The 24,220-nt window shown below is 43.6% G+C and overlaps 1 protein-coding gene across 1 annotated transcript in view; it reads right to left on the reverse strand.

Annotated features, from left to right (window-relative positions):
• Window positions 1-233: 233 nt before the first annotated feature.
• The window catches only part of EGLN3 (egl-9 family hypoxia inducible factor 3), a gene marked incomplete at both ends in the record, with an annotated part of 29,754 nt that continues 5,767 nt past the window's right edge, over window positions 234-24,220 (reverse strand). Inside the window, 4 exons of the mRNA XM_080707131.1 lie at window positions 234-265; window positions 1,115-1,188; window positions 3,748-3,884; window positions 5,777-5,896. Of these exons, the coding sequence (XP_080563257.1) occupies window positions 234-265; window positions 1,115-1,188; window positions 3,748-3,884; window positions 5,777-5,896 (363 nt within the window). The remainder of the gene's footprint in view (window positions 266-1,114; window positions 1,189-3,747; window positions 3,885-5,776; window positions 5,897-24,220) is intronic.

Consider the following 24,220-nt stretch of genomic DNA (forward strand, 5'->3'; position numbering starts at 1 on the left):
TGTTTGCAGATATTCTGGAGTTAGCAAATGGGTGTGAAGACGGTTGCTGAGGGTCAATGCAGTCCTGGCAAGAAAACACGAAGTACCACGTACAGGACAGGGGCGTGAACGACGAAAGCTGCAGGGGTGGGGGGTTCGTGGTCACTGAAGAGGTCATCTTTGGATCTCAACTCTTCAAGAGAATTCTGGAACCATCACTATGATGAACGAGGCCAGCAGACCCCGGAGCACAATCAGTCTTCGGCAAGAGCAGGCTCGGTTTTCCCTGTGTTGGTAACAGAGCCAAGAAGATGGGGGGGGGGGGGTCAAATCTGGTAAGGTTATGTCACAAATGTCATACACAAAAAAGTCCCAGTAAACACTTCCCATAAAGCAAATCAAGCCTTGATAGAGCTTCACAAAGTATCCTTTTCTGTGTGTTTTATAGGGATACGATCCAAATGGGTCATGAGCTAGACAACACTGCGTACGTTTCTTTCCTACATCGACCTCTTAGAGTCTTAGTTTAATAAGGCAGTGAGCACTACCACTTCAAGAGAAAGCTACAAGGGAGCAGAAATTTACCTTTCCATAAACCATCCTGGCAGGTTAATGTCTTAAGTATAACACATTTGGGAAATGCTGCCCTACCGTGCTGGTTCAGAGGGGACGGGAATGGCGTTAAGTCACATTCAATTTATATTACGTGAGTCCTGCTTTTAAACTGAGAGTCACCATCCCATATTGATAAAATAAATTAGCCATTGTGGCTGAGGTTTCTTCTATTTTCTTTGCAATGTGCCAAAATCATCGATTAAATTGAATAATTATATGTGATTGGTTAACATGAATGATAAAGGTTAATTATTTCTATCCATTATAAACCATCACACAATAAGGGAGCATCCTCTGGGAATGACTTTTGCAATTTTTTTTCTGATTTTTCCTAAGAGCATTAAGACCAAAGTTTCAGAATCAGACCCATCAAAATATAGACCCATCAAATTAGACCCATCAATATATGGAACTAAGCTACAGCTTAAATTAAATGGAGTATATTATGAAATATATACAATTAAATAAAAGTCATGGGTTGGCTTGATCAAACATCATAACAAAATTATCAGACACATACTAGTTAAATTCCTGAATTTCTTTTTGGCTTCCGCCCTTTCTTCAGCATCAAAGTACCAAACGGTCATAGCGTATCTGTGAAAGGTAAGCACGTATAAGAAAAGACTGACACCAAAAACACAAGCTTACTCTAGAGTTCACATTAAAGTCACTTGTAAAAGCAACATTTAAAGTTTTACTGATTATTATAAGTCCACTCCAATTTTAATTTAAAATTAATATTCTAGTTTTAATCCAGTTTAAATGTTCTAATCAAACATATAAGGAAGGTGGTGCACATGCGTCAAACCAGCTACTCAGGAGGCTGAGGCAGGAGGACCACAAGTTTAGAGGCCTGTCTGGTCAATTCAGTGAGACCCTGCCTCAGGGATGGAGAGAGTAGTTCAGTGCTTGCTTACCATGTGTGAGGTCCTGAGCTTAATCCCCTACACCAAAAAAAGCAACAATAATAATAACAACCCCACACACTAAGGAACTCTAGGAGATGATCCTGTCAACAGATCTTGCCCTTCCCCAAGGATCTCAGGCTCTAGCAGGAAAGACAGGTGACCAAGTAGGTAAAGCAGAAAGAGGCTGTGACCTATACAGAAAAGACTGGAAAGGAGCCATCCTGCTAAAGACTGCGGGCCTCAAGCTGGTGGGGAGAGAACAGAAAAAAGGAGGCAACATCTGAATGAAACCTTGAAGAATAACTTATTTGAATCACAGGACATAAAAGCTCTTGGCTTGCTTTCTTGAGTTTTAGACACTGAGGCAAAGATACAATTGAATAATGACGCCCTCCAGCTTTCTACTGCCATTCCAATTAATTTGCTTTATCCTATCCATGGGATAGACCGTAATAGGAGCCATTTCATGCTTTTTATTTTAAGTTTCCTTTTATAATTATTATTAGCCACAGCAATTTCTATAGCACTTCATTTTTTTTTAAAGACTCTCACCAGCATTTGCTAATGTTTTCCCATGAAGTCAGACATTGTAGGACTGGGAAATAGCCACAAAAGAGGGTCCAATTAGTACACCCCATTAAACAAGCCACCAGCAGAATTCAGTGGTAGAACTGGTTTCCTGTTCATCTAGGGCACAGTCTGTCTGACATTTAATGTGTAACTCTAAGGCTCAGGTGGGTGATGTCCAGAGGGTGAGGACATGAGATTTTCAGTGGATTAGGCTTGCTAAGGTTTAGTACTCATCCTTCCAAAACTTCCCACCCACCCTCAGCTGCTGCCACAGTAAACCTGCACGCCAGTCACTCTGATACTGCCTGAGGTGCAGCACTGGCCACAGAATTCCTAGACTAAGACTAAACAATATCAAGGTGCTCAGGTACTCTGAAATTCCTCACTCCTATCTACTACAAAAAAAAAAGATATTTAAAAAATTCTAATTACTGAGATATGAATGAGATATTAATAGAGCCAGCCCAGCAAGCCAATTTTAGGTTAAGGATGAAATAAAAAAAGAAGTCAAACAATGTGCTCTTTCTTTACTCAAGATTTTTCTCTCTGCTTGCAACTAGCAACTTGTAAGCTTCTCTATAATAACTAGAGAGAATCCCTGATGTGTGATAGCCAATATTCCCTACAGATAGTTCAACATTAGATGCATTCTACCTACGAGCTACATCCCCAGTCCCCCCCCCTTTTTTTTTGAAACAGAGTCTTACTAAGTTCCTGAAGTTTTCTTTGAACAGTCCTCCTGTCTCAGCCTCCCAACCAAGTACTAGAATTATAAGCATATGTCACCATGCCCAGCTAACTTTGGTCGTCGTCTTCTCCTCCTCCTCCTCCTCCTCCTCCTCCTCCTCCTCCTCCTCCTCCTCCTCCTCCTTCTTCTCTTTTTCTTCTTCGCCTTCTCCTCCTTCTTCCTTCTTCTCCTCCTCCTCTTCCTCCTCCTCCTCCTCCTTCTCCTTCTTCTTCTCCTTCTCCTTCTTCTTTTTTGGTATGAAGGCTTGAACGCAGAGGCACACTACTTCTGAGCTACACCCCTAGCCCCATTTTATTTATTTGGAAACAGGATCTCACTAGGTTGCTGAGAACCTTGGTAAGTTGCCAAAGCTGGCTTCAAACCTGCGATCTCCTGTCTCAGCCTCCCAGGTACTAGGATTACAAGCATGTGCCACCACACCTGGCTAACCTCAGATTTTTAAAAAGAAGAGGAAGAAATGAGAGAAGACAGAAACACTAAGAAATCTGGAATTCAATATACTCAGCTAACAGAAAAGAGTTTGTTAATAGTTATTTCAAACTATAATTTGTTGTTGTTTGCAATACCAGAGATTGAACCCAGGGGCACTCTACCACTGAGCTACATCCCCAGATCCCCTTTTTCTTCATTTTTTATTTTGAGACAAAGTCTGGCTAAATTTCCCGGGTGGTCTCAAACTTTTGATCTTTTTGGTCTTTGTTAGTTTCCCAAGTTGCTGAGTCACTGGGATTATAGGCATTTTCCACTGCAATCAGCTTGATTTGTATAAAAAGAATCCAAAGTTTCTACTTGTTATCACTCCAAACAGGCTCACCGCCCAGCCTCAGGGCACGGTCAGCCCCCTGTAGTAGGCACAGGGCAGGAGAGAGTTCTCTGGGGACTGGCTTACACAAGCTTCCAAAGAGGACACATGGCTCTGGTCATTACCTGGTTGCGTAGGAAGGCTGGACTTCATGTGGGTTCCTGCGATCAGACCAGAAGAATAGGAGTCTGTCAAAAATGGGCTCCACATCTGCTATGAATGACTTCCCTTCTGGAAATATCCGCAGGACCCCGCCGTGGAGCTGAGGACCACAGAGAAGAGAGATTATTTTCTAACCTCATGCAGTTTATCAACGACGCTTCTTTTAGCTCCATCTGGAAATCATGCCACCCTCTAACTTCTACTCCAAGTACGGGGTACCCTTAAATCTTTACTTTGGTCTCATACCTTACATTAAATTTGATTATAAACACAACTAGAGATATCTTATTCACCTCATACCAAACGAAGCGTTCCAACCCCCATAACTGCCAATATCTGTTTTTGACTTACAAGAAAAAACAAACAAAAAAACCTAGCAATTTCAAACAATCCTGTCTAATATTAACAGCTTCCTAAGATATTTGTCACAAGAAACTTCCTCTTCAGTTAGACTTTATAACTTTCTTCTGAATGCCCCTCATTCCTATCTGATCCTTTTAGTTGAACATTACATGCTATTTTTTTTCTTTCTTTTTTTTTCTCTACCTTTAGTACTGGGCGTCAAACCCAGGGGCTTTCTATCTCTAAGACACATCACCAGCCCTATTTTATCTTGAAACAGGATCTTGCTAAATTGCTGAGGTATCACTAAGTTGTTGAGGTTGGCCTTGAACCTGTGATTTTTTTCTATCTCAGCCTCCCAAGTACTGAGATTACAAGCATAAGCTACCATGCCCAGCTACATGTTCTTTTTTTTTTTTTCTGAATTCTCAGACCACTTTATCTGTAACTTTTATGACATATTTCATTCTCTTGAACTGCTTTTTCTCTTTTTTACGTATATACCCAATCTGTCCTACTGAAATCGCCACATTGTGCGTGGAATTCAGGCCTGACGCATCAGTGTTCTCCCACAGCACAACGTCTAACACTAGCAGAAACTCCAATATTTGTTGATTTTATATTTTGCTGTTTACTATTATTGATAGGATAACTTTACCCATAATAGCAATTTTGCAAGAGAACTATCAAATGTATTCCAGTCAAGTTAACAACTAGGGATAGATAGGTCAGCCTCAGAAACTTAGTGTTTCAAAGTAAAAAAAAAAAAAAAGGCTGGGGTTGTAGCTCAGAGGTAGAACGCCCCTGGATTCAATCCCTAACACCAAGACAAACACAAGAATAGGGAAAAGAGATAAATCTTTTCACGGGCTTCCCAGGTTTCATTTTCTGACCCCCGGATAAAATATCATTGCTTTATGACAGGCCCTAATAACAGGAAATGGAGACGCAGAAGGTTCAAAAGCCAAATAAGCTGGAAAAGTTCTCTGACTTCCCAGACTCCTAAATCATTCTTAACTTTCAGAGAGCATACGAAGATCAGCCAAATGTTTATAAGCGTGGAACCAGACTTCATATCTCGATCTATCTGGATAGCCCAATATATAAAAATAAGCCACAGAACCTTCAGTGTTCGCAAGCCATAGCCCATCGCCCCGAGAAAGAGGCCTGTGTGGGAAATGTCTCTTGGGGATGGCTGTATGTCCTACAATTCTATTTTTGTGGAATTCTCTCAGTGTTGCTGCTGAAAGGGAAAGGGTGTGTCTTATTCTGCATTGACAGTTATGTCAACTCTGCTTTAGGCTACAAACATTGATTTGTGATCCCAATGTTAAATTATCTCCACCAACCACCCCACACACATCTACCTACCCCCCTCTACAAAATTCACTTCCTAGCCATTATTTTTATCTCATCAGTACTTTAGTACTAATTCTGTAAGTGAGGGGAAAGAAAAACATAAAACAGAAACAGAGAAGAGTTCTCCCTGGGAGAGAGGGCTCTTAGAAACTCAGTATTCTCCCATAAATATTTGGGTTCGTTTTCTAATTGGAAGTGAAGCGGTCTTTTTTTTTTTTTTTCTTCTGAACTCTCAGCCCACTTTCTCTGCACCCATGTAACCCCAAATGCACTTCTATTATTCCCAAGTACCTTGGCATCCCAGTTCTTGTTCAGATAGTAGATGCAGGTGATACAGCGGCCGTCACCATTGGGATTGTCCACGTGGCGAACATAACCTGTTCCGTTTCCTGGATAGCAAGCCACCATTGCCTACGGAGAAATCCCAGGAACAATGGTTAACAGCGCTGAGAGAATCTTCTCTTCCTACTGGTCAACAGACAATTAACAGTCTCCTCGGGCACTAGGTGACATTTATTGGTGGCTGCTGGCTTCTTCATTGCATGTACAGTAGTATATAAATTCATGTTATAAACATAAGATCAATGTAAACCGACAGGAGTGGTGGCATGCGCCTGTAATCTCAGCACTTGGGAGACAAGTGATCCTAGTACTTTGAGAGGCTGACACAGGAGGATCTCAGGTATGAGGCCAGCCTCAGCAACTTAGAAGATCCCATTTCAAAATAAAAAATAAAAAGGACTGGGACTGGAGGTCAGAGGTAGAATGCCCCTAAATTCAATCCCTAGTCCCCCCCCCAAAAAAAGATTAACGTATATTAATCTTCTGCATGTAAGATTAACAGTCAGGTCATGCCAATATGAAATAGTTAAACAATATTCCCACAGTTCTAGAACACTTCAGACGGTCTTAAACTAACCCATCGATGTTATCATTCAGATGCCTGCTTTCTTTAATACTCCTACTGAGACAGCGTGCTCTGGGTTCCCATCCTAGATTCGCACAGTCATAATCACTAGGTGCCAAGATCCCATTTAGTGAGTGTCCCGGATGACAAAATCATGCTGTTTTGTTTACAAAGAGACAAACCCAATGCAAAAGTCAGGTGCACGCAATAAAACACTTGGGCCAGAAGGAAGAGAGAAGGGTCAGAAGGAAGCTACCTTTAGCTTGTTAGCAGAAACCACACAGGGAAGAAGCTACACACATATCTAGCTGCTTGCACTGCTCGCTTCTTCCTATGTGATAATTACAAAGTCAAATGATAATCTGGAGGTCTCTTCCTTTGCCTAAGTGCTACCTGTATCTACAGATGGGAGAATAAAGCAGAAAGGCATTTTGAAAATCTTACTAAAAATTACTACTTGAGAGTTACTGTTAAAGGGTAACACACCTAATTTTTTCATGGAGAAATTATAGCAGAAGATAGTAAAATGGCAAAGTACAAAAAGTCTTTGCTTTACAGGATACCGCTATATTTTTTAATGTTTTTTATTTTATATTTATTTATTAATTATTTTTGTGGAAGAATACCAGGGGTTCTACCTCCAAGCTACACCTTCAATCCGTTAAATTTTTTTTGTTTTGTTTTGAAACAGGGTCTCATTTGATTGCCAAAGGTCTCGCTATGTTGCTGAGGCTGGTCCTCTAAAGGGTGAGCCTCCTATCTCAGCCTCTCAAACATTGGGATTTTAAATATTTTTTACATTTGAAATATGCAGGAAAGTTATTAGAACCGGTAACAGAAAAAGAGGACAGAGAACTTTTTCCTTGTTCAACAATATAATCTTAGCACCAAGGACAGTACCTGACCTATAGAAAGTGTTCACTTAAAATTTGATAAATAAAGCTGGGATGGTGGCAGATCCCAGTGATCTCATTACTTGAGAGGCCGAGACAGGAAGATCGCAGGTTCAAAGCCAGCCTCAGCAACTTAGTGAGGCTCTCAACAACTTAGCGACACCCTGTTTCCAAATAAAAATAAAAAGGGCTGGGGGTGTAGTATGAAGGTAAAATGTCCCTGGTTCAATCTCCAGTAACACAAAAAATAAAAATAAAAAGATCAATAAATCAACAAATGAGTGAATGGCTCTTTTTCTAAAGTGTAAGTTTAAATTTCACTTAGATTGACAGCTCTGCCATTAAAAAAGAAACTATCTTCAAGCTGGGTGTGGTAGCACACGCTTGTAATCCCAGCATCTGGGAGGCTGAAAGAGGAGTATCACCTTTCACAGACAGCCTCGGCTACTTATTGAGGCTCTTTGCAACTCGGTGAGACACTGTTTCAAATTAAAGAGTAAAAAAATAGGGCTGGGGGTACAGCTCAGTGGTAGAATGCCCCTAGGTTCCATCCCTAGTACCGCAAAACAAAACAAAACAAAACAAAACAAAAAACTATCTTTAAACATATATGTGGGATCCAGGTCATAGTACTCGCTGATAAATGGCAGGGTTGCTTCCTTGGTAAAACAACCAATTAGTGCCCCAAACTAATGCACTAACAATTCAGTGAATCAGCTTCAACGCAGCCGCCAGGTCACCACCCACAGGAGCCTGCATACGTGGACCCAGGCATCTCACACATGCACACTAGAATAACGAGGCTGAATGGTGAACTGACTTTACAGTGGCCGTGAAGTCCCATATCTCTCATACATGAAGTATGAAGTATGAAGTATGACCATGAAGTCCCATATCTCTCATCCTCACGCTGCGAGCAGTCCCCATATTCTGCCTCTGAACCTTAGAAATGTCAATACAATGTCATCCTCCGAGCTGAAGTTAGACTGTCATCTTGAACATTTTTCCAAAGGTGAGATTTTGAGAGGCGACTGCAATGAAGATTTCCCAAACGATGAAACCATCAACCAAAGACGGCTTAGGGAAAGGAGATGGGGAGTAAACAGAAATGACAGGCCTGGTTGGAGGGGAAGTGGTGAATGGAGTCACCCATAATGAGTAGGGAATTACCTATTCCTGGAAGCAAACTATTAGGATAAGAGCCACCACTGAGCCAATAATGAAAATTGCTTGGGCCACAAACAAGTACCGGCTAGATTCCTTATTATCTCGGGCCCATCCACCCAGACACACGCATTTATGTAGCTCTGCAAAGAAAATGTACCCCACCATTGCTATGATCTTACATCGTTTTTGTTTTGTTGTGTTTTGTTTTTCTGTTTTTTTCTGGTACTGGAAGTTGAACCAGGGGCATTCTACCTCTGAGCTATACTCTCAGACCGATTTTATTTTTCATTTTCAAATAGGGTCTCGTTAAGTTGTCAAGGGTTATTAAGGCTGGCCTCAAATCGGTGATCCTTCCTTTTACACCTCCCAAGTATTAAGATTACAGGCCTGTGCTACCATACCTGGCTACAATTTTGTATCAGTAGTTCTACTTCAAGGAGAACGTCAGCAGCCTGAATGCTTGATATCTAGTTCACTCTGCAACTAATTGCATGATCCCAGGCTCAGTTTATTTCCTATAAAGAAGAGCAAAGGGCATGGGTTACAAAGCCTCCAAAGTCGAAAAAAAGTTAAGACTTGATCTAAGCACCAATCCCAAGAAAAGCAAGAGAGTTCTTCAGAGCATTATGAAGTGCTTAGTTACCTCAGAACTCAGCTTAGGATAAAATTAAAAAAAAATAATAAAGAGCCAAATATGGTTGAACACACCTATAATCCCAGTACTTAGAAGGCTAGGAAAAAGGATTGCAGGGTCGAGGCCAGCCCTAGCAACTTAGCAAGACTTTGTTTCAAAAAAAAAAGGGGGGGGGGTGCTAGGACTATAGCTTATGGAGGTAGAATTCCCCCGGGTTCAATCCCCAGTACCAGTAAAATTAAATAAAAGATACTTCATAAAAATACATCCTCTATTAATTGCTGCATGTGTAAAACACCTGTAGAGAAAGAGCTAGCACAATTCCAAAGGACTTACTATAGGAGAAACCCCTAAATGATCCGATGGCTTTAAGGGAGAGAAAGAGCTGATTTTTCTGGCCAGAATGAACATTCACCCTCTCTCCTGGTTCCCGAAGCCACGTGCATCGTGTCTGGAACAATGGAAGGAAATCATTGCGAGCCTCAGTGGGCCTGTTGAAACTGCACGGGCCCATTGTATCTGTGAGTTTTCTGGCCAAGTGCCACAGGAGATGGCTCTTGGCTTGGACACGTTCCCAGCTATCTGCTGGTCTTTCACAGGGTCCAAAACCACCAGGCAAAGGATGCGCTAAGAAGCAACCCTCAAGTAACACAGAACGAGCCGTTCACGCCGGTGCCAATTTGTGCACGGGGCAGTAACAAACTCCGGAAAGTGATCAGGTCCACTGAGTTGCTATCTACAGCTCATCAAGCCCGGGAAGGGATCAGGAGTGTTCTAATGGAGGAAAATGCTTCAGAGCTTTATTGTTTTAAGAACAGAGCTGGACTGCTTTAACGATTATATAACAAACATGCCAAGCAGTAATACTGACACATATCAGGATGATGTCTTGTTTATTATAGGCTTTTCCTTGACTAAAACTTCCTGGCTGAATTAATACTTGAAATTGACAGAAATTTATTAACACATTAATGTCACCTACAGTTACACACGCAGCCAGCACAGTCCTACTGTTTCATTCTTGGATGAGCGGATGAATCCACACGCCCCGTGCATCCCCAGCCCCCCTCCACTGGCCCCTGGGTGTGCCCACCCCCACCCAACAGGAAACAAGGAGGGGTGAACCAGGTGTTCCCTGCTGGCTCCAGACCAGAGATCTGTGCTCTAGACACCTCCACACCCGCGTTCAGGCAGGAAACGTGCACGCATTGTTTGAAGATGTACACAGACCTATGGAACCATAGGAGCCAGGTCCAAGTATCAGGTTTGCTCCCTACACATCAAAAACAACAGCTCTGTCAGAGCGGTTGGTGAGCTGACTTGATAAAAAATGGTGTTTCGTTAAGTTCAGAGGTAACATTGTAAAATCAATCCCAGGGTTCCCATTCCAAGGCCTAAACAGAATATTCCTGAAAGCAGTCTACTACAGGTTGATGGCATATGTCATCAAAATACTGACCTCAGCAAGTGCGACTGTCCACTCAGCAATGATGACCACTTTTTTTTTTTCTTTTTTCTTTTTTCTTTTTTGTGGTACTGGGGGTGGAACCCAGGGGAATTCTACCTCCGGGCTACACTCCCAGACCTATTTTATATTTTTTAATTTAGAAACAGGGTCTCACTAGGTTGCTGAGAGCCTCACTAAGTAGCTGAGGCTGGCTTCAAACCTGCGCGATCCTCCTGTCTCAGCCTCCCAGGTGCGGGGATTACAAGCGTGCGCCACCACGCCCGGCAATGATGACCACTTTTAAAGACCCACAGTTGAGAAGGGTACAGCCACCTCATGGATAGGAGCCCTATAACCATAAAACACAAATATGAAGAAAAAATCAACCTGTATATGTTTTATGGATTTTGGGGGGAGGGTACTAGGGATTGAACCCAGGGGCTTTCTACCTCTATGCTACACTCCCAGCTCTTTTTATTGGGAGTCTTCCTCACTAAGTTGCTGAGGCTGGCCTTGAACCTGCAATCCTCCTATCTCATTCTCCCAACTACTGGAACTTTAGGTGTGTATCACTGCACCCAGCTTATGGAAATGTGTTTTATATTACTCATGAATTTGGAGTCAGATTGACTAACATGACTTAATCTTGAACACGTTATAGTAAAGTGGCATCTTAAGCAAATTTTGGGGGGAAGGGAGAGGTAATGAGGATTAAACCTGGGGACATTCTACCTCAGAGCTACCCCAAGCCCTATTTTATTTTTATTTTGAAACAAAGTCTCACAAGGTTGCTAAGAGTCTCACTACTTGCTGAGGCTGCCTGCGATCCTCCTGTCTCAGCCTCCCAAGTACTGGGATTACAGGTGTGAGCCACCACGCCCAGCTCAACTCAGCAAAATAAAATATGGTCTCACTTTAAAAAACTTTCAATAAAAGAAAATTCACCGTTTAATATTTGTCAAGAAGAGTATAAGTTTGCTCGGCACCATGGTGTATGCCTGTGATCCTAGCTACACAGGAGACAGAGACAGGAAGATCACAAATTCAAGACCAGATTGGCCAATTTATCGAGATCCTGTCTCCAAATAAAAAAGAAAAAGAGTTGCGGAGAAATCAACAAGAACACACACTTTCTTTAGCCTGGAAATACAGCCAAACAACTGCTTCTGGTGGAGAAAGAAATCGCTGAAGTTTTCTATCCAAACAAAAGTCTCGTTTATATTCAGGTGGCAACAGCCTAGTGACAAACTTGCCAGTGTTTTCAATCTTCTGTGGGGAGAAGAGCTGAAGGCTACACTTTCAGGGAAATTTTCCTGGGTGACCTGTGTTCAGCAGGTATTGTAGGGCACATATTGAATGTGGCCTGTGAGCCAGGCCGCCCCTGGTTGTATGCCTTATGCCCTGTGTTTGCAAAGGCACCTGCTGAGATAGGGCTCCCACTGGTAATTCACGGAGGCAGAGGCGAGGTTAGTGACTGGAACAGAGGTGCCTTAGGTGCTAGTGGCAGCTTTAAAATGGAAAGGCTCCCATTTAAAAAAAAAAGAAACATAAAACTAAAAAACCTTTAAGTATCTAAACTGCTATGTGTAGACATCCCACAGGAAAGGCCAGTGAAGAAGAAAAGAAAAAAAGAAAAAAGATGCACCAGTCTTTGCAAGTTTTGTTTTTGGTTTTGCAACTGGGGATGGAAACCAGGGGTATTTTACCTCCACTCTGCACCCCTAACCCTTTTAATTTTTTTTTTTTTTTTAATTTTGAAACAGGGTCTTGCTAAATTGCTGAGGCTGGCCTCAAACCTGCATTCTTCTTATCTCAGCCTCCTAAGTACTGGGATTAAGGGTGTGCACCACCATGACCAGCAGGTTCTGTTTAAAAAAATATTAAAGACACATTAAGGCGAAATGCCAAATTATCTTATTTTCCAGCTGGTGCTGACAAAGAGTAAAATAATGCAAAAAAAAAAAAAAAAAAAAAAACTTGTGCAAAATAAACCCAGATGGCAAGAAAAACTAATTGCAATAGCTGCCTTAGCCTTTGTTGCCCGCTTGTTTAAGGGTTTGTGATCTTCAAGGGCCCTCATGGGATCCACTGTTATCACTTAGGGATTAAATTTCTATAATAAAATGGTCACAAAGCCTCTTCATGAGATGATATCAATTATGCAGATCTTTCTCCATGGTTCAAGAAAATGTTCCCAACCATGACACACCTACAATCCCAGTACTTGGGAGGCTGGACAGGAAGATCGAAGATCCGAGGCTCCAGTCAGGCCTCAGCAACCTACAGTAACCCTGTTTCAAAATAAAAAATATAAGCCAGATATAGTGGTGCACGCCTATAATCCCAGTACTCGGGAGGCTGAGACAGACAGGAGGATCGCAGGTTCAAAGACGCCTCAGCAAGTAATGAGACCCTCATCAACTCAGAGAGACCTTGTATATGGGGTATAGCTCAGAGGCAAAGTACCCCAAAAAAAGAGGTCGGATGTTGTGCTGAATGCTTATAATTCCAGAACTTAGGAAACTGAGACAGAATTATAGGTTCGTGGCCAGCCTCAGCTATGTAGTGAGGCCCTCTGTAACTTAGAGAGGCCCTGCTTCAAAATAAAAGAATAAAATCAGGCTGGGGGTATAGCTCGGAGGTAGAATAACCCTGGGTTCTATCCCCAGTACAAATAAATACATACATACATACATACATACATACATACATACATAAATGCCCCTGGGTTCAAGGCCCAAAACTGAAAAAAAAAAAAAAGAAAATGTCACCAACACAAAGTTCATACCTGCTGCTAGTTGGTCCTGTCAATTGTGTGAAGTTGAACAACAAAGCAAGAGTTCAAGGTGACGGTGAAGCGCACTTACTTATAAGCATTAAGTGCGGTTTATTATTTGTGAACACACGTTCTAACTACTCCTGGGCTGGGATACAGAAGCGAGCTGTAGATAATGTAAGCTTTTTTTTTCTTTTTTTTGAGGTCCTGGGGTGGAACCCAGGGGCATTCTACCTTTGAGCACACCCCTCAGTCCTATTTTTTATTCTTTATTTTGAAACAGGGTCTCACTGGGTTGCAGAGGGCCTCACTAAGTAGCTGAGGCTGTCCGCGAACCGCGATCCTCAGGTCTCAGCCTCCCGAATGCTGGGATTACAAGCGTGCGCCACCACGTCCGGCTTAATGTAAGCATTTTACAGAAAAGGATAGGAACCCTTCAAACTGCCATTAGTTACCTTGGCATCTTGCTTGTTATCTACCTTGTCGGTTAAGGTCAAGCCTAGCGGTTTCTTTCCATTGAATGCCTCTCTTACAGATTGATGAAACAAAATAGGAGGGAATAGGAAATCTGCTTCTGGGCGGGGTGACACCATGCGCTTAATCCAGCCATTATATTCCCCTTCCCAAAGTTTCAGTATCTGGCCAGACAGAGCGAATGGTTCAGAATCCCAGACAGTCAACTATCTGTCAAGTTAGTAGTTCTTTCAATAAACCCCAAATTATTCAAGAAAATATATTTTACTATTCTACTTCCACAATGAAAACTATTTCTGCCTTCTTTGTTTGCCCTAAACGCATGCTAAAAATAATTCCAGCTGGGCATGGGACACTGGAACATGAGGATCAAGGCCAAACTCAGAGACTCAGTGAGACCTGTCTCAAAATAAAAGATAAAGCCGGGCCTGGTGGTGCACGCTTGTAATCCCCGCGCTCGGGAGGCGGAGACAGGAGGATTGCGCAGATTCAAAGCCAGCCTCACTGGCTTAAGAGACCCTGTTCCCAAATAAAAAAAAAATTTTAAAAATATGTCTGGGAGTGTAGCCCTGAGGTGGAAGGGTTTCTAGGAACCCCAGTACCACCAAAAGAAAAAAAATAAATAAAAATAAAAGATAAAAGATAAAAAGGGCTGGGGATGTAACTTAAGGGTAGACTGTCCCTGGGTCCAATCCCTCCAAACACAAAATAATAATAATAATAATAATAATAATAATAATAATAATAAAGAGTAAGTCCATCCTCTGACCCTATATACCCAGAACACTGCTACACATTAACCTTATCTTCCAACACGGAACAGTGATCTCATGCCCTTACACTTCAATTGTGTAATAATGTAGGAACTTTAGCACTTCTGCAAATGAAAAACAGTTATAATCAACTCTTAGGTGCTTTGGTGAAGAGGGTCTGCCTGCCCTTCCTGGTCAGGCAAGAACAAAGGGCAAAGAATCTACCATCTTCCCTTTAAAACCTGTCCTCAGGGAGGCTGGGACAGGAGGGTCGCAGATTTGAGGGCAGCCTCAGCAAGTAGTCAGACTCTTCTCAACCTAGCAAGACCCTGTTTCAAAATTAAATTAAAGAACCAGACATGGTGGTGCATGCTTGAATCCCAGTACTTAGAAGGCTGAGACAGGAGGATAGCAGGTTCCCCACCACCCTCAGCTATTTAGTGAGGCTCTTTGCAACTTGGTGAGACCCTGTTTCAAAATAAAGAATAAAAATACAGGGCTGGGGGTGTAGCTCGAAGGTAGAATGCCCCTGGGTTCCATCCCCAGTTCTGCAAAACAAAAAAATAAATAAATAAAAGCTTGCATTCCAGGGGTCCTGTACTTCATGCAAGAACTTCTGAGTGGATCGTCCCCCCACTTCCCCCCCCCCCCAAAAGCCACCTCACTCTGGGATAGCAGGCACTTGGAGACCGGTATCAATTCCTTTCTGCCTGCCCTTGGAGGGGACTCTGCCAGAGCCGGCAATTAAGCAGAGTAAACAGGCCAGGCACGGTGGACGTATCAATACAGGCTGTTTGGGTTTGGGAAAGCCGCCCTTCCCGTGGAGTCCTGGCTGTGCGCCAGCTGGGTGCAGGCTGAGCGACAGGGCTACGTGCGCTCCGTGAGGGTGGCAGCCAGCCCACACCCCAGAGCACACCACACAGCCGGCCCGGGGCCCTCCCCTCCTCCCGCACTACCCGGCCACCAGAGAAATGTTTTCAACGGGGCTTCCTCGCAATGACAAAATCAGCCAAAGTCGGTCAGAGCCAGGACTGAGGACGTTAAGAAGCCCAGCATTTAACCATATCCTTTCCGAGGCCTTCCCCCAGTCTCAACAGCTGCCCCCCCCCGGGGTGGGGGGAGCACAAGTGTATCTTGTGAATTTCCTCTGGCTGGGGGAAGGTAAGCAGCTGCCCCGCCCGCCCTGAGTCATAATACTCTGGGGTCCTGGGTGGAAGTTATTAACTCTGGAAGTTATAGTTGTTATATATAAAAAAAAAACAAATTCATGAGTAATCCTTAAAGGCTACCTGGGGGCAGGGCTCACAACATTTAACTTTCTTTGATGTGACCCAACAGCCTTATCTAGGAAACATAAAACTACACCTGTGGTTTTCTTGGGGCTCTAAGCAAAATAAAGACAAGAAACTGTGACTGTGGGATGGGTAGAGGAGTAAGTAAGGCTCTCTTTCCGTTTTCATCTAAAGTTAATTCTAAAACAATTGAAGGAATCCACAGCTTAAATAGAATTCATAAGAAGTACGTTATTAAGTACTCTATTAAGCTGGATGTGGTGGCACATACCTGTAATTCCAGTACTTGGGAGGCCTGACCGGAGGATCACAGATTCAAGGCCCGTCTCAGCAACTGAGCGCTAGCCTAAGCAACTTGGAGAGACCCTGTTTCAAAATTAAAAGATAAAAAGGACTAGGGATGTACCTAGTCCTCAGTTTAATCCGAGCACCAATGAATGAAAAAATATATTTATATATATAATGTTTGCCAGGCACAGTGGCACATGCCTGTAAGCCCAGTACTTGGAAGGCTGAGACAAGGATCACAGGTTTTAGAACAGGCTCAGAAACTTAAGATCCTTGGCAACTCAGTAAAACCTTGTTATTTTATTTATTTATTTATTTTTTTTTTGGTACTGGGGATTGAACCCAGAGGCATTCTACCTCCAAACTATACTCCCAGCCCAATTTTATTTCTTATTTGGAAACAGAATCTCACTTAGTGGCTGAGAGCCTCAGCTAAATTGCTGTGGCTGGTTTTGAACCTGGGATCCTTCTGTCTCGGCCTCCCAAGTACTGGGATTACAAGCATGAGCTACCACGCCTGGCAACCTGTTTCAAAATAAAAAATAAAATAGGGCTGGAGGTATAGCTCAGAGGTAGAATGCCTCTCGGTTTAATTCCCAGCATTGCCAAAAAGGGTGGGGGGGGGTATTTGAACATAACCTACACCTACCTCCTGTATATTTTAGATCATTTCTAGATTACTTATAGTTAATATTAATATAACATAAATGCTATGTACTTGTCATAATATATACATGAATATATATACACAAGTATATATGTATATGTTTTGTTTGTTTTGTACTAGGGATTGAATCCAGGAGTAGTTTGTCTCTGAGCATACCCTCAGCCCGTTATTTATTTATTTATTTACTTACTTACTTACTTTATGCATGTGTATCATGCTGGGGATTGAATCCAGGCACATCTACCTTTGAGCTACACTCCCAGCCTTTTTTATTTTGAAACAGGGTCTTGCTAGGTTGTAAGGCTCTCCCTAAACTGCAAAGGCTGGCCTCAAACCCGCAATCCTCTTGTTTCAGCCTCCCAAGTGCTGGGATTACAGTTGTGCACCATCACGCCCAGCTCAAGGGGGATAGTTTAGCAGGAGCTGGAGGCAAAGGACATGGGCCCCCGAATCCTGCGGCAAAGCCCCACAAATAAAATCCCTGTAACCTCAGCAGGGCCTTCCCCACTTTGTGTGCAGTACAGCAGGTCAACACTTTTCTTATCCCAAGTCCAGGTCCACAGGTACAGGCTCGTCTTTCCCTGAGGCTCGTGGGGGAAGTCAGACCTTCTCTAGCACCTCCCTTCCTAAGGTCAGGTCAACACCAGCCCCAGCTTTCAAATTTGTTTCACAGTCGGATGATAAAGGTCAAAGCAGGCAAAATGTTTAAAGGAAATATAAAAGTGTACTTCCTCCGGGAAGACAAGGAAAAGTACCTGGTAAAGGACTCCCCAGAATCTTGAGTTGAGTCTCCCACTCTACAGAGCTGGTTTAAGAGGAGTCTTAACTCTGTGGCTGCCACACTCATTAGAATTCAGGGGACACAGAACTTTCTAAAGTCACGTTAATTAGAATTCACTGGATACAGACTCCAGCTAGAGGAGGGCTGGGAGCCAGGCCTGTTAGAGGGTAGAAAGTAGAAGCCTCTTCTGAGAGAAATGTCTAAGAACTATTATGGGATGGAAAGAGGATTAGAAATAGGGCCTGGCTGAGTGTGGAGTGGTTATTTCAATTGTCCCCCAGCCCACCAGAGACAGAGACAAGCCCCTTTTCCAAGTGTGGAAACTAAGAATCAGGGACAAGAGTGATTTACTGGGTCTTGTAATTAAGACGGTCAACGAGGTAGGCGAGCCAGAGTCCAAAGCCACGCTCTTCCACCACGAAACTCGGCTTCCAAATATCAGGGGCAAAGTCTTCATCGAAAACAGATGCTGTTACTTCCAGAGGGACCCGGAATGAAAAACTGCCTTCCTTCAACACCAAGATGAGCAAGAAAGGATTCTCAGGCAAGTTCTTGACTTCCCCAACACAAGTTCACAGCCTTACATGGAAAATCAAATCTCTCCATGCCCAAGCAGGAAAAGGCAAATGGCAGCCACTCCCCATTTCTTTTTCTGGTGGGGGGGGGGGAGGACTGGGGCCTGAACCCAAAGGTATTCTACCTTTGAGCTACACCCCCAGTCTGAATTTTTCTTTCTTTCTTTCTTTCTTTCTTTCTTTCTTTCTTTCTTTTTTTTTTTTTTTTTATGGTACTGAGGGTGGAACCCAGGGGCTTTTCTACCTCTGGGCTATACTCCCAGACCTATTTGAACTTTATTTGGAACCAGGGTCTCACTAAATTGCTGAGAGCCTCACTAAGTAGCTGAAGCTGGCTTTGAACCTGCGCGATCCTCTTGTCTCAGCCTCCCAAGCGCTGGGATTACAAACGTGCGCCACCACGCCCGGCCTTTCATTTTCTGTTTTAAAACAGGGTCTCACCAAGCTGCTGAGGCTGGCCTTAACCCTGCAGTCCTCCTGTCTTAGCCTCCATAGTAGTAGGAGCACTATGCCTGGCTAACCCCTTCTATGGAGTTCTACCTTTAACTCCGATCAAGCTGGAGTCAATGCCCCACAGCTCAGCCTCCTCCGGGCTCCTAGGATTAGCCATCAGAGCCCACTTCAGGCTTCTGTGTTCAGTTAGCACGTAAGAGATGCTCGGTACTGAGAGAATCATCTGTTCACAAAGCACTATTTTCCAATTTGTGTTCACTCAAAATCACTGTGATTCTCTCTCCCTCTTCTGGGGCCTTCAGCGCACATCCCTGGCAAAGCTGCTTGACTGATGTAAGGAAGGAAGGAATCAGCTGCTGCCATGACCAAAAGTCTGTTTCCCCTCCACTTAGCCCCACAGGAGGGAATCAGTTCAAAATTTCACTCTAATTATAATTCCAAAAAATTACATTTTTGATACAAATAATAAAAACATTGTATACATGTATGTTTAACACGTTTCTTTTTTCTCAAAAGTCTCCCAAATTAACTAAAAATACTTGTATTTTTTAGTTTTAGCAATAAGTACGTTTATATCGGATTAACTGAACTCTGGTTTTCTCGCTAACAGAGAAACTGTAGGAAAATATAGCACCATCATACTTAGCCCTTCTTAAGGCACGAACTTCTGTTCCAAGGATCTCAGATTTTAGCATGTACAAGAATCATCCGGGGAACTCGCGCAATTCTGATCTAGGTTTGGGGAAAGCCCAAGAATTTGCATTTCCAGCATGAGCTGATGGGGAGGCTGCTGGTCTGGGAACCTCTGAGAACCACAACTCTTGTGCCCAACCCAAAAGTTTCTGCAGGATGCCTCACCCTGAAGAAAAAATGGTTAAGAAAAAGAAAAAAAGAAGAGTTAACTGTATTAGTTTGGGGAGCTGGAAACGGGCAGGTGGATCAGGAAGTGAGAGAAATTCGGAGGGCAGTTTCCGGCAGAGGCTTTGCAGTGTCCTTCCTAAAGCTGGTAGGGTTTTTACTTACTGGCTCACTGCTTTGCGTTGGATGGTCTGGGGAGATTACTCTCATGTCAGTTTTGGGGGGTGAGGGGGCCTGACGGCAGGTATGAATTTACTCTCTCCAGGAATCAAACAACAGGCACTGGAAGTAACTATTTTCCTTCTTAGATGGAAATTTAGTCAGTTTTCACGTGATCCCTACGAATCCTGGGAAGTAGATATCTTATGGTACCCATGCTATAGAAGAAAGTGGGCTCAGGGGAGTGACTTGTCCAAGATCCCAGTGAGATGAAATAACAGGTCCAGTGTCCATGTAGTACCCAGTAGTAGGTAGTGACCAAGTTAAAATATAAAAATTAGCATCCAGCTGGATGAAGTAGCACATGACGGTGATCCCGGTACTAGGGAGGCTGACACTGGAGGATCACGTGGTAATTTATCAAGATACTTTTTTTGGCATTCTACCTCAGAGCTATATCCCCAGCCCTATTTTTATTCTTTATTTTGAAACAGAGTCTCACTAAGTTGGGAGAGCCTCACTAAGTAGCTGAGGCTGGCTGCAAACCTACAATCCTCCTGTCTCAACCTCCCAAGTACCAGGATTAAAAGTGTGTGCCACCACACTCAGCTTCAAAATACTGTTTCAAAATAAAAAATAAAATGGCTAGGAGTATAGCTCAGAGGAAGAATGACCTTGGGTTCAATCCCCAGTGCTCCCTAGGGAGGCCTGGGTTGAACCACCCACAAAGTGCTAGAGAGCAGAAAAGACATCTGAGAATAAAGAAGACACTGGCGCTGCTGAAGCGTAGCCACATGTGCCAGTCAACTGGTTTCTGGCATTTGAGGTCTGGGAGGGAAGGCAGGCTGGCTGGGGGATCCAGTGGAGAAAGGTCGGGTGCGGTGAGCCGGGGACAGAAATCTCAGTGCCTCGCCAAGGTGGTCAGTGTTGTACAGTTGACAGTGGGATGAAGTATGGTTGGTTTCTGTTTTGTTTGTTAACAATGGAAACCGCATAATGAGAGGTATGTCTACACAAGGACAGTTGAGCAAAAAGCGCATAAGATGGCTCACAGAGAAACCAGAACCAAACTCAGGTGACTGACTGATGGTTGAAGTTAAGTTTTTTGGGTTTGGTTTATTTTTGTGGCAGTAATGGGGATTGAACCTGGGGCATTCTACCTCTGAAATACACCTCAGCTCTATTTTTTATGCTTTATTTTGAAACAAGGTCTCACCAAGTTGCAAAGGGCCTCACTAAGTAGCTGAGGCTGGCTACGAACTTGAGATCATCCTGTTTCAGCCCCCCAAGTACTGGGATTATAAGCGTGAGCCATCATACCGGACTGAACTACGTTTCTTTAAAACTTTCCTCCTTGGGGGATTTCTACTCTTAGTAGGGAAAATTTAGTTGAAAAGAAAAAGACAGACTATCCAGGCATGGTAGCACCTGTCATCTCAGTCTTGGGAAGATGAGACTGGAAGATCACAGGTACAAGGCCAGCCTCAGCAATTTAGCAGGACCCTGTTTCAAAATAAAACATAAAACAGGGCTGGGTGTAGCTCGAAGGTAGAATGTTCCTGGGTTCGAGTCCTAGTACAAAGAAAGAAGGAAGAAAGGAAGGAAGAAAGGAAGGAAGGACAAAAGTTGAGGTTCCATAGCAATCCTGAAAACAACCAAGCAAAGCACAATAGGCCGAATTTTCATGAGCAGCAGTGCATGTCCTGCCTGAGTGCTCAAGGTCTGTTTATATTGCTGCACTGTAGGCACTCAACCTACAGAACAACCTGAATAAGAGGCCATCAAAAAAAGAAAAAAAGACTCACCAGCCGCAGGGGAGTATTGAGCTTTCTAAGGTTTGCCTAGATGGATAAGAAAAATGGGAGGGGACCTGGCAAGGCGGGAGTGGAGAGGTAGAACCTCTGCTCTGTCTGGAGGGCACAGCACAAGCTGCTGCAGCTGTTCAAACCGTCTAAAACGATGCCTCTCTACCACACGTCCTCCCGGTGCTCAGGGAAGAGCGTCCCGGAAACTTCAAAGCAAAGTTCCCCCAATAAGGATGGTACCGCGGCCTAGGACTGTTTAAGAGGGTATTAACATTGTTCTGAACAAAGAGAACACTGAGCAGATCGGTACCAAATAAATCCAACACAAGGTCGGAAAGCCTGTGTTACACAAAGGCAAATCCATATCGCTCTGTACCGCTGGGACAGGGATGGGGTAGGAAGTGAAAAATAAGTACCAGTAGTCGCTACCAACTCACCAAAAACAAAAACGGAAAGCCACCCACAAATCAATATCGAAAGAAGATGCAAAATTCAAAGGAAGTGCCATACTGGGTGGAGATCGAAATAATTGAGAGAAAGGGGCTACAAATTCTATGTATAATTAACCAAGCTGACTAATCTTGCTTGGCAGAGAGATACACTGCCCTGAATGTGAGCCAATCAATGGTTGCTGGCAATCTGCCAAAGCTGAATTCCTTAGTCTGGCGTCACAAAATGATCTGTCTGTTGTATTTACAGTCCCAGTGCCTCTGGATTCGGCTACCCGCTGTGCACCCCTGGCAGATGCCCAGCAGAATACATCTGAACTATCATTACTGTTGGGACACGTGCATTTGACAAACACCAGGGAAAAGTGACACTTGTTTCTTAGAACAGTATCAGTTAACAGCTACAAAGTGCTGCGACAGAGGAATTATCTAGTCTGTGGCTGTCATAGTTAACAAAATATGAACAGCCCAGTTCTGGATGCTATTCCTTGGTCTTCAAGGGGCACTGGTCAAAATGTTGTTTACTTACCCAAGGCTACAAAGTTGAGCTAAAAGCAGGAGCCTTGCCAAACTGAACAAACATGACCCACAGGTGATATGCTCCCGAGCTTTACCCTGAGGTACACCCGAAGCGGGGGTCATGGAGACCGGGCTGTGCTGAGCGCCGCTCCATCCGGGCGAGGCTGACCTCCACCCTACCCTAAGCCTAAGGATGGACTGTCCTTAAGATGGGACTGTAAAATGCAGGGCTGTTTGTTATTTATGAAATTGGACAGTTTTCTTAAGCAGAGTCAGGAACCAGAATTTACCACCTTGCTTAAGCTAAGTAAGGTCAGAAAGGAAAATAATTCCCAACATACAGAAATAGGATAAGTAATTCCATCTAAGGGTTTTTATCCATTTTTAGCTAGAATTATATTCAGAATTCCCAAATAAAGTGCTGAATTCATTCACCCTCTGACCTGGGCCACAGTCTACCTGACTTGGGAGCAATGGAGTCGCTGTGGCTCCTCTTCAATCCCTTCTCAAAGACCTGGTCAAGGCATCCGCTCTCCAAATATAAGAACAGATGCTGAAGGACTGAGGGCTGGATGGGTGTGATTTCTGATACCTCTTTCGCTACAAAAACAGATACATCGCGATCCCAGTCCTTGGCAGGCTGAAAGGAAGAATAGCAGGTTCACGACCAACCTCAGCAAGTCAGGATGGTGTTTCAAAATAAAAAAGACTGAAGCCGGGCGTGGTGGCGCATGCTTGTAAACCCCGTGCTTGGGAGGCGAGACAGGAGGATCGCATGGGTTCGAAGCCAGCCTCAGCTACTTCGTGAGGCTTTCAGCAACTTAGTGAGACCCTGTTTCCAAATAAAATATTAAAAAAAAAAAGGTCTGGGAGTATAGCCTGGAGGTAGAAAGCCTCTGGGTTCCACCCCCAGTACCACCAAAAATAAATAAATAAATAAATAAAAAAGACTAGGGGGAGGCAGCATAGTTCAGAGGTAGAATGCTCCTGGTTCAATCCCCAGTACCACAAATAAATAAATAAATAAATAAATAAATACTTGTATTATTAGAATCCTCAACAGTACTGCCTACTTATATAGGTCATTTCATTATTATTTAAAATGAAATGACCAATATAAATAAGAGAAAGCCCACCCAGAAACAATGACTAATGAGTATCAAAGTGAGCTTTTTAGCCAGAAAAAAAAAAGCCCGGTTGGTGGCGAGGACCGCCATACTCTCAGCCCTGGGCTTCTCCAGGTGGCTGTACACTCGGCTCCCTCTTTCCCATGAGCAGGGTCACCGTGGCACAAAGCATTAAATGATTTATGAAATAAACTGATAGCCCGATTTCAGGCTTCACTGCAAGCAGAGAAGGCTGTGGTCAGTGGCCCAAAACTGAGCAAAAGAAATATAAATTAAACACATACGCACACCACTCTCCTGTCTTTGTTCTCAAGTCTCATTCAAGAAAATAGACAAAGAATACCCAGTACAGTCACCCAGTGGCGGGACTTCCTTCCCTGTCCCTAGGGCTTCCTTCCCTGTCCCTGGGGCTGTCTCCCATAAATTACTTCCCTGGAGTGACTTCCTTCCTCCGAGAGCTAAGGAACCTGTTACAAGAATCTCCTACATCTCTGCCGAAAGATGTTCAGAACTTAGATGGCGTCTCCTCTGCAGAGACACTGTTTGCGGCATCCAGTCCTGAAGCCCAGGCCCTGGAACCACACCTTGCTGCGACTCCAGCCACCAAGCTCGTGACCTGGGACTGTAGAAGCTCCCACCACCCCCATCCGAGGCTGATAGGTCCCCTGAGCCACGGTGGGACAGTCAGTCAGGGACTCGGGGATGATAACCA

Source organism: Muscardinus avellanarius, assembly GCF_963383645.1.
Source record: "Muscardinus avellanarius genome assembly, chromosome: 12".
NCBI classification, from domain to species: Eukaryota; Metazoa; Chordata; class Mammalia; order Rodentia; family Gliridae; genus Muscardinus; species Muscardinus avellanarius.